Source organism: Antechinus flavipes, chromosome 6, assembly GCF_016432865.1.
Source record: "Antechinus flavipes isolate AdamAnt ecotype Samford, QLD, Australia chromosome 6, AdamAnt_v2, whole genome shotgun sequence".
NCBI classification, from domain to species: domain Eukaryota; kingdom Metazoa; phylum Chordata; class Mammalia; order Dasyuromorphia; family Dasyuridae; genus Antechinus; species Antechinus flavipes.
In genome coordinates this window covers 209870724-209893462 of record NC_067403.1, presented here as the reverse complement: position 1 = coordinate 209893462, position 22739 = coordinate 209870724, and the positions used below count along the sequence as shown (strand labels likewise).

Below are 22739 nucleotides of genomic sequence, written 5' to 3'. Positions count from 1 at the left end.
CCCAAATCTGTTTTTGTCCCAGTTTATTAATTAGAGGTAATGGAAAAACCATTACTTTAGGACAGTTCCCCTCAAGATCCCAAGGAGGTCCCTATGTACTGTGAGAAATAATACTTCTCTCTTATACTTAATGATTAATTATTGTATCAGAACGAAGATTTTTCCTCCCTGTCTACTTTCTCATCCAGAAATCAACCAATGGGAGAAATCTCTCTTAAAAATTTGCCCAGGTGATCTAATCACATAGTAAAAGAAATTCTAAGTTTGGGCTAATGGGTCTATTCCTGCTCATTGTGTATTTGCTCAGACACCTGGGAAAATGTTGATTGCCCCTAATTATCAAGACTTATGCCATAGAAATTGATGTCTCTTTGACCAAGATTTGAGTGACATAAGTACTTGACGACAGCTTACCTCCCAGTGTGTTAACCATCCACAGGTGATTAGGTAAGTAGGAACACTTACACTTCAAAGGGCATATAAACTGTGTGCCCAAGGCCATGAGGGAGGTTCTTGGGCATAGTTTCTGTTCCCAGGGAACCTGCTGAATAATCTGGCTCACCCTGGGAGTTGATGCCCAGGTTTTAGCTCTGTCACTAACTAGCTGTGTGACGATGGGAAATCCCTTTCCCTGTCCACTACCTGACTCAGCTTCTTCATCTATAATCTGATGGGGTTTCATGGGACATTCCTAAGGGCCCTTCCAGCAATGACATTCTAAAAAGTGTTGCTAAACATACATGTGTAAGAAGCCAAGTTTCTTCCTGACAAGGACTGTTTATTTAACCTTGCTCAGGAGCCTGAGAAAGTCTGTTGGCCTCTGGCAAGGTTGTGGGGCTAGTGAAGGAAATTTTGGTTAGAATACATTAGAGGGCTGGGGAATTAGTCAACAGCATTTATTAAGCATCCCAAGTGTTGTGCTTAATAGAAAGGCAAAAAACACTCTCATAGTCTAATGTAGAAGTATTTATGTTTCCTCTTTTGAGAGAGAACTTACCCAGGCCAAGGAAATGGTCTACAAGCCCCAGTCTGGTGCAGTCTGTGGACCTTTGGGGAGAATTATGGTTTTAAATGAATAGATGAAAAGACAAGATTATAAAGGAAAGCAAATGTATTGGGGGACAGCGAAGGAACTCTGGGAGATGACTATGAACCACTACATAGAATTCCCAATCCCTCTATTTTTGTCCGCCTGCATTTTTGATTTCCTTCACAGGCTAATTGTACACTGTTTCAGAGTCCGATTCTTTTTGTGCAGCAAAATAACTGTTAGGTTATGTATACTTATATTGTATTTAACTTATACTTTAACATATTTAACATGTATTGGTCAATCTGCCATCAGGGGGAGGGGGTGGGGACAAGGAGGGGAAAAATTGGAACAAAAGATTGTGCAATTGTCAATGCCGTAAAATTACCCATGCACATATCTTGTAAATAAAAAGCTATAATAAAAAAGATAGATTCTCCCCTCATCTCCTATCCAATAAACTTTACATTAAAACTTGGCTCTAATTCCTGTATTGCAGGTGGTGGGTGGAGGGAGGCTGGAAAGTCCGAGAAGTGAGACCTGGGGGACCTGGGGGTTCAGATATAAACACAATGGTTGTCAAAGCAGTAACTCAGCGCTGCTGCGGCTGGGCCCCTGGGGCTCCCAATTCAAAGTTTCACTGGGAGTGTGACCCCAATGTCAGCTTCAGGGAACACCGGGAATCAAGTCCCAGCAGGCCAGTCTCTCGGGGCTTGGCTCTGCTAGCTGGTGAACAGGCCCAGGCACCGTGGGCACAGGCTGGGAAGGAGAGGTTTCACTGGCTCCATCACTGGGGCACCACAGTGGACGTGGAGGGGCAAAGTTTCCGTTTGGAAGGAGCCTTTACCTGGCATCAGAGCCCCAGTGATACATGTGCTTAGTTTCAATCCCTTGTGATTCGTGCACCTTCATTCATGACTAAAAAAGCAGAGCTAAGTTCTTTAATAACTTGCACTTAAATACTACTTTTCAAATGTTATCTCATTTGATCCTCAGAACAATGTGAGTTGACACATATGAGATGATTATTTTCATTCTACAGATGAGGGAAACTGAGTCACTGAGATTGTGTTACTTAGAGTCATTTCATTAGCACAATCATTAGATTGTAATCTCTTTGAGGAAAGAGGGCCTCTTCCTCCTCCTCCTCTTTCTCCTCCTTCTTCTCCTCCTCCTCCTTCTCCTCCTTCTTCTCCTCCTCTTCCTCTTCCTCCTCCTCCTCTTCCTTTTCCTCCTCCTCTTTCTTCTCCTCCTCCTCCTCCTTCTCTTTCTCCTCCTCCTCCTCCTCCTCTTCCTCTTCCTCCTCCTCCTCTTCTTTCTTCTCCTCCTCCTCCTCTTCCTCCTCCTCTTCCTCCTCCTCTTCCTCCTCCTCCTCCTTCTCTTTCTTTTTTGTATCTCCAGGGCCTGGTACACAGTAGTCGTATAATAAATGTTTATTGAACAGCAAATATATAAGGCTGGAAATTTGAACTCAGGTCACACCGGCTCCAGGTAGTCCACTGCTCCATGACTTTAACCACACTTGGGGACGCTTTAACATCCCACTAGACAGACCTCTCAGCTAAGGGAGAGACGCTCGGCTTGGACCCCCACTCGGACCCCTTTCTGGTGGTGCCCCACAAGCAATCCTGGGCTATCAGACCCTAGTGAGTCAACCCTAGGCGGAAAATGGGGCTCCTCCCCCGCCCCAAGGGAGACTCAAGTCTGGCTAGCCGCTGGCTGGAGGCTGCTCCAACTGTCCAGCTCTGTTAGGGATGGGAAGAAGGGAAGAGAGGAGGGGAGAGGAGGAGGAGGGAAGTGGAGAAGGAAGGAGGAGGGGGAGGGAAGGAAGAAAGAAGAGGAAAAGAAGGGAGGGGGAAGAAAGGAAAGAAGAAGGAAGAGGGAGGGAAGGAGGAATAGAGAGGGAGGCAAAGAAGGAAGAGGGAGAGAAGAGGAAGGGAGGAGGAGGTAAGAAGGGGAGGAAAAGAGGAAGGTGAGGGAGGGGGAAGAGAGGGAGGAGAAGGAGGGAGAAAGAGGAAGGGAAAGGGAGAAGGGGAGAGGAGGGAGGAGGAGAGAGGGAGGAGGGAGGGGGAGGAGGAGGAGAAGAAGGCGGAGCTCCGGGCCGTTAGGGGCGGGAAAGGAGGAAGGAGCCGGGAGAATAACATCACGTCATCCTTTGCCCCCCTTTCCCGCCCCCGGGTGGCGCAGGCGCGGAGCGGGCGGCGGGCGGGGCGGGGGAGCTCGCTCCCTCGCTCTCCTTTCTGCACGCTCTCAGACGCCTGGCAAACAGCTGGAGGGAGGCGGGCGACGGGCGGGCTGACGGGCGGCGGCGGCGGCGGGCGGCGCGGGCCGGGCCGGGCCGGGCGGGCGGGGCGGGAACGCACGGACTGACGGCCGGAGCCCAGGATGCCGCGCGGGGCGGCGCGCTCTCCCCCCGCGCGGTCCTGGCCGCGGCGGCCGCGGGGGCCGGGACTGGGGCCGGGGCAGCTGCCGGAGCCGGGGCCGGGGCCGCGGTAGCGGTGGAGGCGGCAGCGGCGGCGGCAGCGGCACAGGCAGCGCAGGCAGCGGCGCGCGCCGGGCCCGGGGCAGCCTGAGCAGGGGTGGGGGGCCGCGGGGGCGGAGGCGGGGGGACACCGGCAGCAGCGGCAGCGGCGGCACAGGCACCTCCGGCCCCAGCGCCATGAGCGGCGGCGGCGGCGGCGGCGGCGGGGGCTCGCTTCCCAGCCGCTTCGCCGACTACTTTGTCATCTGCGGGCTGGACACGGAGACTGGGCTGGAGCCGGACGAGCTGTCTGGTGAGTGAGCTGACCAGTGGGGGAGTGATCCCGCCGGGGGGCCGTCCCTCCTCCATTTCTCCCCCTCCCCCAGCTCTGGGACGAATGGACTAGCGGTGTTTGCAGCTGGATCAACTTTGCCTCCTTCTCTCCCTCCCTCCCTCCCGACTCCGGCTCCTCCTGGCTTTGCGCCTCCCCGGAGAACCAAAGATGGGGACCCCGGAGAGTCCGCATTGTTCGTCCCCTTGTCTGAAGTGCTTCCCCTTTTCCTCGGAGAGTGGGGAACGCTGGTCCGGGCTGCAGTGCTCACCTTTTCCCGTGGAGAGTGGGGGACCCTGGTTAGAACTGCATCTTCACCCCGTTTTCCTCCCTTAGGAATGTAATACTCCCTTTCCCGTGGAGAGTGGGGGACCCTGGTTAGATCTGCATCTTCACCCCGTTTTCCTCCCTTAGGAATGTAATACTCTTTCCCGTGGAGAGTGGGGGACCCTGGTTAGATTTGCATCTTCACCCCGTTTTCCTCCCTTAGGAATGTAATACTCTTTCCCGTGGAGAGTGGGGGACCCTGGTTAGATCTGCATCTTCACCCCGTTTTCTTCCCTTAGGAATGTAATACTCTTTCCCGTGGAGAGTGGGGGACCTGGTTAGATCTGCATCTTCACCCCGTTTTCTTCCCTTAGGAATGTAATACTCTTCCCGTGGAGAGTGGGGGACCCTGGTTAGATCTGCATCTTCACCCCGTTTTCTTCCCTTAGGAATGTAATACTCTTTCCCGTGGAGAGTGGGGGACCCTGGTTAGATCTGCATCTTCACCCCGTTTTCCTCCCTTAGGAATGTAATACTCCCTTTCCGTGGAGAGTGGGGGACCCTGGTTAGGACTGCATTGTCTCCCCCCGCTAGGAATGTGCTCCCCCTTTTCCTTAGAGATTGGGGGGACCCTGGTTCTGGTTGTATTGTTTGGAGCCCTTCTCTTACCCAACACCTCCCCAGGAATGAGAAATAAACCACTGGGAATTACCTCTGAAGAGGCACAGTTGTTCGGGGGCCCCTGGGATCCATTCCCCTTGGGACCTTTCTCTCCATCCCCATTTACAAGGAAAGAGGGACTCTGGGTCAAGGCCACATTCCCATTGTTCCCTCAGAGGTGGCAGGGATTCCTCCCTTCCTTAACCTCCCCACCCCTTCCTCCTGATTCCCCTTCAGAAGGGTAGGGTTGAGGTGGACCTTGCTAGCATCTCCGTCCTCCTCCTTCCCCACGTCAGGCTTTCTGGGGTGATGGGAGTGCACGGGTGGGTGACCCCGGTTCAGGGGCTGGGAGGGAGCCTGTGAAAGATGGGTGGGTTATGAAGGGAGAGCTGACCAGGCCCCAAATATCTTGGGACTCTGCTCAGTGGGGGTGGATGGATGTTTGGGGGAAGCATTTGCTTGTTCCTCAGTGCTGTTTTTTTTTTTTTTTTTGGGGGGTGACTTTTAACCCTTTTCAGGGAAGTCTGGGCAGAAGTGCACAGTGTACTCTCGTGTATTAAAGGGACCTCCAGCCCAAGTTTCTTTAACACTTTAGTTATGTTTTGGAGAACATCTTCCCAGAGAGATCTGCACTTTGGTTCTTGACCTTTGTTGGGGCCCTTCTGGACTTGGGGCTATTCATTTTAACTTAGATCCCCAGTTAATGAACTCCTGTGGGTGAGGCCTTGTTCTGGCCCACCGTGGATCCCACTGAGGTTACTGTGGTTACTTCATCTAGCCACAGAGGTAGCAGGTCTGTTTTCTAAGGGTCCCCAGATTTCAGTCCTCCCTAAAAATGTGAAAGGGCAAGATGTCTTTTGGACTAAGCTGATGGGGATTTTAGGGTACGAATTACCTGCCTGTCTTTCTGTGGTGGACCTCTTCCTTCTGAAAAGGGGATAAAGTGATATAAATGAGTTACCAAAGCAATCAGAATTCTGTCTGACCTAGTTATCTCCTCCCTCAGTGGGACAGGTTTGGAAAATAGCTTGACTAGCTTGTGGTTCAAATACTGTACCTGGGTTTCTCTTACCTGGAAGCCTAAACTGTGTCACTTTGCTTGATTTCTCCACCCAGCTAATGGTTTGTTGTGTTAAGTTTTGTGGGTTTTTGACATTAAGATTGATACTGAAAGGAAACTCCTGCTCTTTTTCTGTAGCAGTTGCCCTCACTGTAAGGTGAAATTAGATCATAGCATTCAGGGGTCATTCATCCTGGTGACTAAATTTGCATGTCTTTGGTGATGACAGGACAGTTTTCTTATTGGTCATGAGAAAAATTCCAATGACTGCATGTCTTCTGAAAAGAGAAAGATGAAAATTCCAAGAAGCAAAACATTGCAAGTCTTTTAAAAAAGCCACAACAAACTAAATCTTAGATTTTAACTTTAACAAGATAGGGAAGAGAATTTTATCACTTCAGTTTGAAGTTGAGGGTTAAAGGTGGCCCTTAATTGGATACTTCCTTCCTGAGAACTGTGATACTAAGTGATACTTAGTATTTGGGGCCTTGGGCTACATACTTTTAACTATTTCCCCCCTGTTGCCAGCCAATTAGATATTAATAGTAAAGATGCTAATATTTCACTTTCAAATTTAGGTATTCAATAAATAAAGTCCTACAATCTCATATATATGTATTGAATATATGAGAATGTAGGACTTCTATGAAACTTAGAATTTAGAAAGGATCTTAAGAGGATCTAACCTAACTCCTTCATTTAAAAAGCCAAAAACCCTGAAGCACAAAGAGGGACTGGTACTTGCTTGTGATTTCCAGGTCAGATAGTGGTAGAACTGGGAATTTAAAAGTGATTCTTTGATCTAATCCGGGGAGGAAACCTAAAATAACTGATGATAATAATAGTTGGCACTTATTTAGTGCCTTCAAGTTTGTAAAGCGCTTTATAATATCATCTCATTTGATCCTCATCAAATCCACCTGTGGACATTATTTTCATTTTTTCAATGGTAAAGCTGTGGCAGATGACTTGCTTAGGACTACAGAGCTAGTCATTGTCTGAATCTGGATTTGAATTGAGGTCTTCTTGTCTCCAGGTCCACTCCTCTATTCACTGAGTCATCTACCTCTGGTGCTGTTTCTAACCGTAGCTTAAACCCAATCTAGTGCCAATTCCTCAAAGAATCAACAGTCCCCTAATTTTACAGATGAGGAAACTGAGGATTAGGAATGTTAAATGACTGGCCCCAGGTCATACAGGCAGGGAGTTACAGAGGATTTGGACTTAGCTTCCTTCACTTTTCCCAGTACATTAGCTTAGTGTCATTGGAGCTGATCTGACTTCAGAGTATACATTTAGTGGTCTGGTCGATTGCAAACATGCTCCTCTAACATCCTGCCATGAAGTATTAGGCAAATCCTCTCCTCCCGAGTAGAGTGGCTTTCAGGGCATTCTGGGAGAGGACCAAGGAATCATTTTTGTGCTTTTGATGTTATCTGAACAGTCAGACAATGAAGTTGCTGTTGGTTTGTGAATGTCCGCTGCTTGCCACAGGAACTGGCTTCTCAATGAGCTTTAAAAGGCTTCCCTTATAATTAAGCTGCAGGGGTGACTGAAGAAGGGAAGGAATTGCAGAAATTGTGTACAGAAGGGTAGTTTTCCTGTGCTGCTGGAGAATTTTTAAATGTGGTGGCAGCAGTGGAAAGCCAAAATCATTTGTCCAGCCTGCAGTCTTTGTATACACACAGGAATTGATTAAAGGCTCTCCTCTCTGGTCCGTTGGTAGGGGACTCTGGTATCCCCAAGAGGGTGGGGAAGAACTGGGGGAATCCTAGTTTAAAACAAAACAAAAGCCAGACAGCCTTCTGCCTGTTTGCCTGACTTTCGGTTCCAGGGCATCCATAGGCTTCTTGCAGGTCTGCTTCTCTGCGAAAAGGATGATGTCATAGTAACGGAAACTACAGGAAATCATGAATTGTTCCCGTACCTCTGGAGAGGTCCTTAGGAGACTGTGTTCTTACTGAGTAAATTGGAATTCTGGGCCCCAGGTAGTGTCCCTGTCACAATCCTGCCCCACCGGCATTATGTAGACTGTCTCTTTGCCAGCTCTGTGATCTAAACGTAGATTTAAAGGATTGGAGGAAGCTGGAGCTTGTTTTCTGCGGGTGGAAGGAGGAGGGAGGCCCTGTGATTAGCCTTCAGCATTTCTTCCCCCTTTGCAACACTGGGCTTTTGAGTTTGCAGCAACTGAGCTTCCAGTTTGAAGTTGTAGTATAACAGCTTCTGTTTTTTAGGTCAGGGGATCTTACACCTTTTTTTGTGGCCCAACTTTGGCAGTCTAGGGGAATCTTTGGACCTCTAATCAGAATATATTTTAAAATGCATCTAATAAAATACATGGGATTACAAAGGAAACCAATTTCACTGAAATCCAGTTAGCATAATATTAAAAATAGCTCATGAATCTCATGCTCTAGCATGATAAACCCTTGCTTTAGCGGGTAATTTATAAAGCATTTTCCTCATAAAAAGCCCTTTGTGGTTCGTAGTAGGGGATATTATTATCCCCATTATATAGTTGAGGAAACCGAGGCCTAGTGGAAGTCAGGTGACTTGTTTGAGGTTACACAGCTAGTAAGTGGCAGAGTTAGGATTTCACTGCAAATCTGACTCCAAGTCCGGTGTTTTTTCTACACTTCTTGCCACTTATTTAGCTTCCCTTCCTTTCTTTTATATATATATATAAAGTAACTCTGGCCCAGAGAAGTAGGAAGTAACATTTTCCATGTCTCTCTTCTCTAGGTCTGCTGAATTTCCTCCTTCACACCCCTTGCCTCCGCCCCCCTTCCTCTCTCCATCCACCCTCCCCAGCACTGATTGCAGCTTTGCAGTGATCTGATGAGCATGGAGGATGAGGGAATTGCTGGTTCGGTTCATGCTGTGACAATAGCAGGCTCTAAGGCAACGTACTTTTTTGAGCTCAGGTTTCTAGTTCAGATTGGGAAAACATGCCAAGTATAAGTATCTTCAAAGAAATTTTATTTTGCTTAAAATCAAAGCTTTCCCTCATCTTACTGGATGAGAGTGATGTCAGGGGACCACAGAAGCCTGTTGTCAATGAGACAATGACATTTCTGTAGCATTTCAGAATTTACAAAAGTGCTTTGCTCACAGCAGCTCTGCTCATGTAAGCATCATTATCCCCATTTTGTGTGGAAGGAAGCCCAAGGCAACCCAGGCAGTAAGTGTCACAGCTAGGATCCTCCAGCCCCAGAGCAGTGCTCTTACCTCTGGGAAACACTGTCTCCAATTATCACAGGCCACTCTGTTCTAAGGGAGCAAATGAAGCAGAGCCTCAGTAAGATCTCAATCAGGATAGCAGAAGCTGATCTGATACATTGGGATAGGTAAAAGTGAGATTTCCTGTGTGTGTTCAATGTGGAATAAAGGAAAAAGGACTAGGGCATGATAGGACCTTAATAGATTTATTTCTAAAACTCATTTCCTGGGTCATTCAAAAGAGAAGAGGAACTGGTATCTGCTCAGTTCTTTGTAGTTGTGTCTTGAATATGATTTATTTCCCTGCGATGTGCCCATTTCCCAAGTTTGGCTACAACAGTATCTTATATAGTCCTTTCAGGTTCCACCTATGAGGTAGGTAGGGGAAGCTAGCACCAGGCAAGGTCCAGTGACTTGTCCAAAAGTGACACAGTTGTAGCATTTATGAGTTGCAGTATTTATGAGTCTTGAGATTTGAACTCAGGGCTTCTTTCTGATGCCATGCTGCCTCCTTCAGGGCATAATAAGCAAAATCATGCATCCTAGATACCGAAATGGAGGTTGCAATCAGTAAGCAGTAATGCCCCCTCCCTTTTTCTCCCCCAAAATGGTATTTTCAGTTTAGTTTAACATACAATAAGAAGCATTTATTAAATACCTCACATGCCAGGTATTGAGCAAATTCAAAAAAGGGACACTAAAACAGAAAAAGCAACATTCCCTGCCCTCTACTTACTGGGGAATTCGACCATTTAAGCAGACCAGTATGAACGTGATGGTAATTTTTCTTTTTCTCATCTTATATACAACAGGTTACATAGAAATGATCCTGGGGCAAAAATGATCCTGGGGCAAAAAAGAGGCAGCTGGGAGGGAGAGGGAGGTGTAGTACAGGACTTCTTAAAGTTTTTCCACTTGGGACCCTTTTTCACCTGAGAAATTTTTATGCAACCCCCTGAGTATATAATAAATCATTTTTGTGACTCTCTCCCCTCTACACTCCTTTGTGTCCCTCCCACTCCTGTTCAGTTTTGAGACCTGGTATGGAGTTGTACCTCACAGTTTAAGAAGCTTTGGCATAAGGGCCTTCCAGACTGAAGTTCAAATCTAGCCTTTAAGAGAGATACTAGCTGGACAAATCACAAACTCTGTTTGTGTCAGTTTCTTCATCTGTAAAATGGGATTAATGATAGCACCTACTGGTATGGTGCTCATGAGGATCAAATGATATAATGAGATAATATTGGTAAAGCACTTTGCAAACTTTAAAGCACTGTATAAATGCTAGTTATCATCCTTTTACGTCTGCACAAAACTGTTGAGGTTTAAGCTCACTGACAGTGTCTTTGGGACAACCCTAGTAGCAGATGGCACGACAGGAATAGTTTGCAGTTCATCTTGTTCCCACACAGCTTTGGTTTCTTTCCATAGGGTTCTCTATATTTTGAGAGCATTTCATTCCATGTGGTTTGGAGGTTATAAGTATTTGGTATGCCAAAATCTATTAAGAATGTTGTTCTATAAATTTAATAGACCTGTATTGTGTCTGAGCAATGCATAAGGATTTTGGACATGGCAATCTAAAGAGGAAGAGAGCAGTTAATAACTAGGGAGAAGAGATGAACAATATGGTTTTGGAAAGAAACTTAAGATTCTAAGAGCCACAAATGAAGAGGGGGTTAAATTTTAGATTGGGGGGTGGGATATGTGCTTAAGCAAATTCAGAGATCAGCAAATAGGAGGGTTTGGCTGCAATGAGTGAGGGAAGGGAAGTAGAGTCCGGAAAGGGAGGCTGGATGGAGCCAGACTGCATGCAATGGACTTTAAATGCTAAGTGTAGACTTTGGGTTTTGTCTTGGAGGTGATGGGAAACCACCAAATTCTTAGCGGCGGAGTGACACAGTTAGATCCACTCTTTAGAAAGATTATTTTGGCAGCTTTGTAAAAGATGGATCCAAAAGGGGAAAAATTGGAGACGGGGACATCCCTCTGGCTTTTGCAGTGGTCCAGGTGAGAGATGCTGAGACCTTGAACCAAAGCAGTGGCCACCTGAATGGAGAGGCAGGGACAGAAGTGAGAGATAGCGTAAGAGCTAACAAGTACAACATGTCTTAAAGGATAAGTCCTTATGGGGTGGGAGACAGGGAGGAGTAGTGCTCCCTTCTGGAGAAACAAGGAATTTTGGTCTAGGAAGGAGAGATAATGTGCTTTCCATTGGGCATGTTGAGTCTAAGATTCTTAAAGGACAGTAATTCCTAAGGGATTGATGCTAGAATTCTTTAATAGCTCCTTTAGCAGTAATTGCCCAATTATGTTATAAATATATTTTTCTTCTATGACAACAAACTTATGCACGTTTGAAACATTATAGGTTTGTTTCTGGTGATTTGGAGTTTTGGAATAAATGAATAAATTGATTTTATTTTCATAACATCTTTCTCATATACCTCCTTTCTTCTCCCCTGACACAACCATCATTCTGTTGCAGGCCCTCATTTCCTTCCTGGGATTCTTGTGATAGCCTGCTGGTGCATCTGCCTACTACAAGGCTTTCCTAGAGCCAGTTCAGATGTTAAAGTTGGCTTAGTAAAGAGCAGGTCTGACCTATTCAGTAAACTGCAATGGCTTCCTTCTGCAGGATCAAATATAAAATTTTCCACCTGGCATTCAAAGCCTGTCACAACTTGGCTTTTTCCTACCTTCTCAGATTTTCTTAAAACTTATCTGTAAAATGGGGATAATAATAGCACCCATCTTCTAGGGTTGTGTGAGGATCAAATGAGATATTTGTGAAGCATTTTAAAACAATGCCTGGTACATTGCAAGTCTTAATAGATCTGTTATCATTATTATTATTATTATCTACCACTTCCCTCCAACTTTGTTATCCAGTAGCTCTGGCCTCCTTGCTATGTTTCTTAACACTAGACATTCATTTCCTGATTTGGGGCACTTTCACTAGCAGTGTCCTGTGCCTCGAAGGCTTTCCCTCTTTACTTCTGCCTCTGGCTTCTCTGGAGCTGAGACATGAAAGATGAACCAACAGTCAAATAGATAGGAGAACCAGGAGGAAGCAATGTCAGTCAATGAGTGTGCTGCTCCCCAAAGGCAGAAGCAATTGGAGCCTGAGAAAAGACCAGCTGATTGTGACTTAGTCATTAAAGAGATCAGAATTTGGAATTTATTAAGCACAGCCTGGGATAACTGTCTTGAAGAAATTACACTTTGCTTTTGAAATGGAAATCTGCCCTTATCTTACTGGTTGGTAATGATATAAAGTAAGCACTGACATTTTACTGGGAGTTCTGTGCTGGGAGCTGTCAAGTATAGACCAGATAAAGTCCCAGTCCTCTTGGAGTTTAGTATCTAAGAGGGGCAGGACTAGGCAGGCTGCTCTGTCTTTGGGAATATAGCCTGAGGAAAGGCCAGAAGGCAATGAATCTGAGGGCTGGTTGATCTCTTAATATGTATTCTTTCTGCTTCAGATGTCTGATTCTCTTCTGGTTTGGTGAGATATGAGAGGCTTCATGTCAGAATGGTTGGAGGACCTGTCTCAGAGTCAGGGATACTTGGGTTCAAATCTCCTATTGGCTTTGTGAGTCACTTAATAGCAGTATTCTGAGCAATGAAGATTTTAAATTGCTGACCATTTGAGTTTCATTTCTGAGAGTTCTTTACAGCCAGTAAAGTCACAGGTTTAGACCAGAGGTAGCAATCTGAATCAGCATTATCTGATGCATTTTCAGCTAGATCAGAAAATTGAATGATTGCTTTACTAGGCTGAGAATAATCAGTAGGTACATTTGTACAGGACTTTACAAAATATGTTCACAAATGGTTCTTTCATTTGATTAACACAGTAATATTTTGAGGTAGGTAACTCAAGGATTTTTCCTCATTTTATCGAATTTCAGAGAGGTTAAGTGACTTTTCCAAAGTCACACAGCTAATAATTTGCAAAAGGGGCCTTAAATTCAGATTCTACTCTTACTCTTTACATGCTAATTAAATTAAATATTAACTCATTGGGAAGTAAACTATATGATCTCTGATATAATAAGTCTTAATGAAATCAGTTATTTGTTCTAATCAGCTCTATTAGGAACTAACACTGCCTATGTTTACCTGGTTTGGGAAGAACATTGCTGTTTGTTCTTCATTCTTGAAGATGACCATGGAGGACCAATGACATCAGGGAGTTGATTTTATGTCTTGCAAGTGAATTGGATTTAATCAAGCTGTATAAAGTCACCAGCCTCACTTTGGACTTTATCCAGTGAGAAGCTATAGATCAGGATGACTGAATATTGGCCCCAGATGCAGTGGGAGGCATTGGCCTTTTTAAGCTAGGGTCTTTTCCTAGTCTCAGTTTGATTGAGGCAGTATCCACTCAGTGATTAAGGCTAGATAAGAAATGAGGCAAAAAAAAAAAAAAAAAAATGGCTTCTTTTACCTAGTAGAAACAAAAAATTCAATCCGAGAGAGGAAAATCCTCAGGGTTTCTGGCCAAAACAGAAACAATTGCTATTTATCCGGGAGAAAAATGATAATACATTCAAAAGAAGAAAAGTTGAAACAATGTAGAAAGAAGGGTTTTGTGAGTAGGGTTTTTTTTTTGGGGGGGTATGCTCTTTTGATGAGAAAAACCCCTTTATCATTGCAGATTGGTAACTTCTCCCATATATAGCCATAGAAGGTGGTATAGGTCATTGAACCAGTTAAGATGGTGCCAGTTCCAACATTTGCATTTTTTGAATATAGTTCTTCTTTTAGACTTAGAAATAGGCACAAAGTAGACGTGGTTTTGTTTGTTAAATTCATCATGATAGTTTTCAGGCTGTTGGGAGGGACAGACCTCAGAGATTATATAGTTTAACCCATTATTTTTGCATGGGAGGAAACAGACTGGAGGAGATTTAGTAGCTTGTTCAAGGTCAAACATTTTATAAATAGCAGAGTTGAGAGTCAAACTCAAATTTTCTTACTCTAGAATCTGGTATTCATTCCACCATGCTATCCTGTAGAACTATTTTTAATAGAATGAGCATATGTAGCCTGAAATTTTTTTTTTTAACAATTTTAATTACAAACCTGAAATGCTACTTTTCCCCTTTTAAAACACTACAATATTGCAGTCTGATTCAGCATGATGAAACATCATAATGCACAGTACAGTTAAGTGATATAGTTATTCTTTGGGTAACTTCCTGTTTGTTTACAGGCTAAACAGAAAGAAGAACTTTCTGGCTTTTTTAGTTCCCAACTGATTTCTTAATTTAGAAAGTTTTCCTCTCCTGGACTGATTTATTATTTTTTTTCCTTACTACTGGAGAAGTTGTTTCCTTCTGTGAAGGGTGGATCATTAGTCATCTGTGATGAATATAGTGTAAAGTGAATTTTAAAACCCATTTACTGGGGGAATTTCACTTTTCATAAGAAGGAGGAAAGATGGCTAGATTCAAGTGTATAAATGTGTAGTTCACTTATAAAAGTTTTTTTAAAAAAACCTTTTTAAAAGAAGTTTTAAAAGCATGAAATAACTCTATAGATAAGAAATTAGGTTTTAACCCATGGTGCTGTGCAACCATGGGGAAGACATGTCACTTCCCAGATTTCCATTTCCTCCTTTGTATCATGGGTTCATTAGTTGGGAAGTTTGTTAAGGTCCTGTCCAGCTCAGACTCTCTAAGACAGGATTCTTAACTTTTCTCATTTTATCCTTCCAGATGAAGCTTAGGGATCCCTTCTCAGAAGAATGTTTTTAAATACATAAAATAAAATGCATAGAATAACAAAGGAATCCTATATTAAATATTATTATCCAAATATTTAGCAGGTTCACAGACTTCCACTTTAGTCCTGCTCTAAGAGAATAATACTTAGATCATTCATTTTTATAGTGCCTAAAGGTTTACAGAAGGATTTCCTTAAAACAACTAGGTTAAGATCAGATTGGGATGTTTTTGTGCTTATTGTATGTTAAACTAAAACCATATATAGGATTTTTTTTTGGGGGGGGTGGAGTTTGGTTGTTAAAAATCCTCTTAACCAAAAATATTTGAATTTACATGTTGGACTTAAATGAAAAACTTTTTTTTTTCTTTTTAAATTCTGCTATGTGCCCAGTTTAGTGCAAATTTAATTGCATCTGTCTGGGAAGTAAAGTAAGGTTTAGGCCTGCCCAGCCTCCTTTCAGATGCAGGATCTCTCAATAGAGTGCTACAGTCAAGTTTCTGGACCTGAGTGGTGTGTTTTTATTATCCTGGATAGCAAGGCTCACTGGGCATTTATGTCTCTACTGATAATAGTTAACACTTAGAAATCCCTTTGGGGCTTCCAAAGTCCTTTCTCTTACATTGCCTTGTTTGCTCTTCACAACCTGGAGGTAAGGTGAGGGTAGTAATAATAACAACAATTTCCATGGTGCCTTACAGGTAGCCTGGAATGGTGAATGGAGCACTAGCCTCTGAGATGGAAGACCTCACTTCATGGCATGTCTCTGGTACATACTAACCTCAGGGAAGCCCCTTACTTGCCCAGTATATTAGGAGACCCCCTAAGACTGTAAATTGTGGACTAGGTGCTAACCTCTGTTGGTAGATGGAGTTTCCTTATATGGAAGTTATTTTTCTCAGGCAGTCCTAAATTCAGTGCTTTTTCCTGTCTCTGTCCTTCTCTCTCAAGAGCACTTTAATATAGAATCTGCGTTGTTCTTCACCACAACTTTGAAGTTAAGTACTACTGGCATTTTTACAGATGAGGAAAACTGCAGATCAGGGGGTTGTGACTTGCCTGAGGTCACAAAGCCAAGAGCTATCCAAACCCCACTATTTAAAGCTAAGTCTTCTTGACTCCCAAGTCCAGAAACCTATCTACTTTGCTGTGATACAGGATTATCAGCAAAGAAATTGAGGACAAAAAGGGAGAAGTTATTTTCTTCAGGCCATTCAGTAAGAAATCACAGGACAAGAACTTGACTAGAGGTCTTCTATCTCAGACAGTGGACTTTTCTATTATTCCAGGTTGTTTCATGCCTATGGATTGCTTTAGTATGAGCACATATATTTTATTTATTTAAAAAAAATTATTTTTAAAGCATTTAATTTTCAAAACATGCATCAATTGTTTTCAACATTCTTTCTCACAAAACCTTGTGTTCCAAATTTTTTTTCCTCCCCTTCCCTCCCACCCCCTCCTCTAGACGGCAAGTAATCCAATAGCACATATATTTATTTGAAAGATTTGAAACATTTGAAAATGTTCTTTTTCAATCCCTCCTAATTCTAGTGCCTTCCCTTGGCTGATTATTTCCTGTTTATTCTGCACATAGCTTGTTTGTAAATAGTTTTCATGTTGTCTATCTTCTTTTTTTTTGGGGGGGGGGAAATCCCCACTGCTTAGCACAGTGCCTGGCACATAGAAGGTTCTTAATAAATGTTAACTGAATGACTGAAATAGAACTAATTTTCTATAATATTTGTGTTTCTAGGGACAGCACAGCATAGTGAATATAGAGAAGAAAAGGGATTGGGGGGATGGGAGTCAGAAATCAAGAATGTACTTGTTAAGTACCTACTATGTGGCTGGCACTGGGATAAATGTGGCAGTAAAGAAAAACAAATGAGACTTTCCCGGCTCTCAAGGAGCTCAGGATGTCTACAAAAGAAATGCACTATAATGGAGAGAGGTAGCACCAACGATTAAGGGAATCAGGAAAGACCTTGAAGGAGGTGGCCCTTGAACTTATTCTTGAGGGGAGTCTAGGACCTCCTATCAATCAATCATTAGTATGTATATTTAAGAACATACTGTGAACCACACTCTCTCCTAGATGCGGGAAATAAAGAAAGAGATGAAATCATTCCTGCTGTGAAAACATATTTAAAACCTACTTTTTGGTTCAACTGAAAGTATTGAGAAACATAAAATAAAATTATTTTAATCTAAAGTGTGTAAAAGATCAAGTACCAAAAGCTCAGGGAAAATGGATTACAGGTAATGACTCAGTGCAAAACAAGAAATAGCCCTTGTTTAGTTAAGATCATTGCTTTCCCCTTTCTCAGAACTATGGCAGTGATATCTAGACCCTCTTTCCTCGTTCTGAAGGGATTAAGGTATTGATCCCAGAGAGTGGGTCCTTTTGATTATCACTGGAGTACACTTGATGGAGGGGAGATAAGGAGGAATTGAGTAGTTTTAGGAAAAGATGAAATGATTCTTGGTCTGTTAGATGGAACAGATCTCTTCCTTTTTGAGTTAAGTAGATGCCCAAAGGCATGGGAAGACTGTCCATTTGGATGTTTCTTTCTCTGAGCTAAAAATTCTTAGAATTAAAATGTTAAATTAATAAAAAAAATTTTCTGGCAGTTCACTTAAAATGCAGAGTGTAGTAGGTTTTTTTTTAAAAATTATTTTTATTTTAGTTTCAAATTTTCTCTCCCTCCTTCCTCACTTCTCCCTCACCCTTAGAGAAGGCAAGAAACAGGATATTCATTATGCATGTGAAGTTATGCAAAACCTATTTCCACATTAACTGTGCTCCAGAAAAAAGTGCAAGAATAAAGCAGGAGAAAAAAAAAAATGCTTCAGTCTCCATCTCCAAATCAATCAGTTTTCTCTTTGAAGGTAGATTTCTTATCCCGAGTCTTTTCAAATTGTGCTGGATTATTAACTTGATCAAAATAATTAAGTTTTTCATAGTTGATTGTTACAGTATTGCTATTACTGTAGATATTATTTTGGTTCAGCTTAATTCACTTTGTATCATTTCATAAAACCTATCTAGATTTTTCTGAAACTATTACCATCTTCATTTTTTTATAGTACAATAATATTCCATCACATTTATGTACTGCAGTTTGTTTAGTCATTCCCTAATTGATGGACATCCTTTTCAATTCTTTGTCACCACAAAAAGAGCTTCTATAAACAATTTTGTATGTGTGGTCTTTTTCTTTTTCTTTCTTCTTCTTCTTTTTTTTTTTTTAATATTCCCCCCTTCCCCTCCCCAATTCAATTTTAAAACAATTTCTTTTTCCTTTTTCTTTGATTTTTTTTTTTTTGGGAGGGTGGTGGTGGTGGTTATAAACCTAGTGGTAATATTGCTGAATCAAAGAGCAAACAGTTTTATAGTCCTTTGGGCATAATTCTATAGGCTAGTATTATACATTTTTTTTCTTTGACCTTGCCCTCAGAAAGCTTATATTCTCTTGGGAAACTAAATATATTTAAAATAAAAACAGTGTGATTTTGTGAAGGAAACTAGCAGAAAAGACTTTAATGTAGAAGGTGAATTTTGAAGGAAATAAAGAATCTTAAGAGAAAGTGAGGTTGGTGCATTCTAGGTATGGGGGACAGCTAGGACAAAGGCAGGGAGGTGTGGGATATGGCATGTCATGTGTGAGGAATAGCAAAGTAGCCAATTTGGCTGGACAATGGAAGGGCTAGAACAGGACTTTTTAAACTTTTCCACTCGTGAACTCCTTTTCACCTGAGAAATTTTTATATAAATGTATATAAACATAGATATGCAAATTAAGTATTTACTGATAATAAATCAGAATTTTTCGACTCCCACATTTAATTATGAGACTCCATATGAGGTTGCAAACCACAGTTTAAGAAGCTGAGATTGAGAACAAGATTGAAAAGTTAAGTTGAGGTTAGGTTGGGAAAGACTTTAAAAGTTAGACAAGAGGTGCTCAGGAGGATCAAGGAGACCAAAGAACTGAAAGATTAGGATGTTTACAGGGACATCAGAATGTCAGTAATAGAAACTCCTTCAAGATACAAGGACCAGAGTTATGGGAGAGTCAAGGAAGTGCCTTAAGAAAGAAAGGAGAATGATTTAGGACTTGGATGATACATTCAGATTGAATGATCCAAGAAGTAGAAGGTGAGGGGAGAGGCCTCTAGGCAATGGGGCCAGTCTGAGTTGAGACAGGAAAAGGGATGCTGTGGATGAAGGACAGCTTGAAGTCCAGCTTGGTTGGAATGTAGAATGATTGAGTGTATGCTGGGGAGTAAGTAAGCATCCTTAAAAAGACCTGGCCTGTAGTCCTGCCTCTGACACATTGGGACTCAGAGACTCTGGGCAAGTTTAGCTCTTCTCAGTGCTCCAGGCAATTATAAAGAACTGAAGCTTTATTGGGCAACATTGCTTCTGAGCAAAGTTTAAATTTCAAAGTATAGGGAATTGGTATGGGGAATTTTGTTCTCACTTTTTTTTTTTTAAAAGATGAATTTTTTAAAAAAACACTTTTGTCACTTCCCAGTGACTCCTCCATTCTATGTAGAACTCTCCATTAAATTAAAAAGGTACAGTTAAGCAAAGTATGTATGCCTTATTCTGCACCTAAATTGAAAGGAGAAAACTGTTTGGAGACTTATTCTGCAACACTTTATTTTTGTAAATTTCATTGATGCTTTTTACCTTGCAGCCATTTTTGTGAAAACATTTTAAACTGTATATATGTGTATATTTGTATATACATACACATATGTATATTAAACACAACACATATATACACATATATCTCACACTATTTGGTATATGTTTTGTACACACACGTATATACACATGACACTTTTTTTGTTCTATAACATTTTTGTATAGACTTCCTTTTCAGAATAATGGATTTAAATACATAAAATAAAATATATAAGGAAATCAACCCCTATTGAAGTAAAGATGTCATTTTTTCCCCATCCAAATTCACAGACCCATTGAAGTCTATTCATACCTTCTAGGTTAAGAACTTGTGCTTCAGAAGGGGTAGGGGGAAGGAGGTAGGACTGTATGATATCCAAGATCCCTTTTAATCCTAGGATTTTGTGCAGCCTTTCAGCCACCTAGGGGGCAAGTGGTAATGGAAAGCTTATTGGCAGTCAGTCCTGTGTTGGGCACTATGGGGATTGTAAAATAAACTAAAATTTTGCCTTTGGGGAACTAAGTAAATGTCTTTTTGGGAAGCTGAGACCTGTCCCCATGAAGCAAGTTGAGTTTGTTTTTACAGCGTGGTTGATTGTGTGGCACATAAAATATGTGCAGTAGTCACCCTTGGGTTGTGTGGAGGGCTTTGCCATGCCAGCAGCTTGAAGGTCACTGAGTTTTGTTTTGGAGCTGGGAGGCTGCAACTGTTCAGGCTTTAGTTTGTACTTACATTCAGCTCAGTCCCACTCTGCTCAGTGGTACCTCTCTCATTTGGCACTCACCCCAAAATAAAAAATACACATTCTCTTTGCCTGAAAGCTAGACATCAAAATAATAAGGTACCAACGTCAAACTCCTCTTGTGGCCATCTCCTTTCCTTGTATGAGCTTCTTTTCTATGGTGTGGTGGAGAGGATTCTGGTTTTAAAGAGTTGGCTCATTGTCCTGGCTCTAATTCCTACAGTCTGTATGGAGGGGAGAGTGAAGAAAACAAACATTTATTGAGCGCCTATTATGTGCCAAGTGTTTTGCAAATATTATTTCATTTGATTCTCAAAACAACCCTGGGAGATTGGTGCTAATATTATCCTTACTTTACAGTTGAGGAAACTGAGGAACAGATTGTGACTTGTCATTCAGACAGTGAGGATCTAAGGTTGGATTTGAACTTGGATTTTCCTGACTCCAGGCCCCGTGTACCACTGCTATAGTTGCCTGTTGTCACTTCCTCTTCAGAAGAAGAAAACTAATTTTCTCATTGATAAAGTTGGGATATCAATACTTGCACAACATTGTTTTTAAAGTTGAGGGCTTTTGTAAATCTTCTTGGGCTATAGAAATATGTTATTTTTCCTTAAAAGAGATAACCTTGTGTAACACATATCCTTCTCTGGTCTTCAATTTGTATCTCTGCAAAATGGAGCTATGTTTCTTGACTTCTTAAACTACAATTCTGTGGTCCTGGCCACAGGGCTTGGTCTCACCTCTCAGGGTGCTATCAGAACATGGGTTGAACTTACGAACTGGAGGTCAGAGGTAAAGTTGTTATTGTTACTGGCCTCTGACTAGTGTGATACTCTGGAGATGTTGAGTAACATTGGCTAGTATGCTCAGTTTACTGCACATCTCTCGAGGACTTTGAACATAGGTGTACAATAAATGGCTTTTAAATTGAATAAACAATGTATTAGAGAGAGAAGAGAGTTTTGCCTTCTAGAGTAACTGTAGCTGTAGCTCAGTGGCTTCTGGAGCCACCTGTTTTTTGTGAATACAAGTTGAAAATCTGGCAATGATTATTTTGATTTAAGTGTGAGGTTCTTAAAAGTCATCAAAGGGAGGAAATTTAAGGTCAGTTGTGGGAACTGCAGTTGTTTTAGATTTTAGTTTGGAGACGGTTCTTTCTGAGGCAGGGAAGGGAGAATTTTATGCCAGTGGCTGTCATTGATAAATTACAGTGGCCATAATTTGTCCTGAATATAGGACAGTCCTTTCTCTCTTGACCATGTGGCATGGCAGCCCAAAGCTATTGGTAGTGAATCCTCCAGCTCCCATCCATCATTGGTCCTCAGATGAGATTGGGACACATAGCGCCCCTGGTATAACCACATCACTGGGCAGGCCACAGGAACGTTTGGTTCTACCTTACCCTTTGGGCTAACAAGCTAAGTAAGTCTGGTCAGGAGGTTGCATATTGCTTGGACTTATTGGGTTAGATGGAGGAAGGGCTGAGTGGTTGAAAAGCTAGAATTAGATGCTCATCTCTCGAGAATGTGACTCTTCCGTTCCATCACCCGTTGTGGCATCTAGGACTCTGATTTTCAGGTCTTCTTCTGGCCCTTGCAAAGTATATTAGACTAAGCGTGTATTGATTATGCTTGTCAGAGTTCTATAATGATGGGAGGGATTAGTTTTAATTCTTTCAATGGAGAAACTGACTCAGAAGTCAAGAGAGTTTGGACACAAGATCCCAAGGATTTGAGGGACAGCTTCTTGAGGGCTTTGCTGTTCAACCTTTTATCTGCATGTTGCAGTTTCTCTCATTTGATCCTCATGACAGTTCTGTACAATAGTGCTATTATTATCCCCACTTTTCAGATGACAAAATTGTGACCCAAGAGGTTCAGTATCTTGCCCATGTATTCATAGTAAGTGTCTAAGGCATTATTGGAACTCATGTTTTCCAGACTCCAGGTCCAGTCCCCTTGCCTCTGTGCCACTTTGATGTAGGGAGGGGGTGAAGTCTGATCTTTACCACTTTCTTAAGTGTGGTTAATTTTTTCCCCCTCTTGTCATTCTGGGGATAAATATTTGACTTGCATAAGGGATTTGCTGTTCACCACACACAGGTTTGTTGAAGAGTGTTTCCTTTTCTGTGGTTCTTTTTGGGGTGACTTGTGTTTTTTCTCAGAGGTCTCTTTTCTTTGAAAATGGAAAGAAAGCTCACACTGTGGTTTGCTGCTACCAGTCTAAGAGCTCTCTCTTTCTTCCTTCCTTCCACCCCTTCCTCCCTTCATTCAGTGCAAGGGGCTGCCCGCCTCTCTTGGGGCTGCAGCCCTGCAGGTGGGGCTTCTGACTTACTGTGCCTGCCTGAATGAAAGGAAGCTGTGCCCGTAAACATGGATCAGGGAAGTGACAAGGGGCCTTTCAGAGTTTTTAAAGACAGGAAGCAAGAGGAGGAAATGATTCAGAGAGACCAGCATTAATTCCAGGATGTGAAAGACAAAAAAAAAGGGAAAAAACCCTCAACCCCAGAACAAACACTTGCGTGCCCAGCCTGCCA

The 22739-nt window shown here is 42.4% G+C and overlaps 1 protein-coding gene across 2 annotated transcripts in view; it reads left to right on the top strand.

Annotated features, from left to right (window-relative positions):
* Positions 1–3638: 3638 nt before the first annotated feature.
* The window catches only part of DENND5A (DENN domain containing 5A), an 89688-nt gene continuing 70587 nt past the window's right edge, over positions 3639–22739 (top strand). The window contains exon 1 of one of the 2 annotated variants that reach the window (XM_051966545.1): positions 3639–3804. In XM_051966545.1, coding sequence (XP_051822505.1) covers positions 3690–3804 — 115 coding nt within the window. In that variant the 5' untranslated portion in view covers positions 3639–3689. The remainder of the gene's footprint in view (positions 3805–22739) is intronic. The other variant, XM_051966544.1, reaches the window with a different exon arrangement.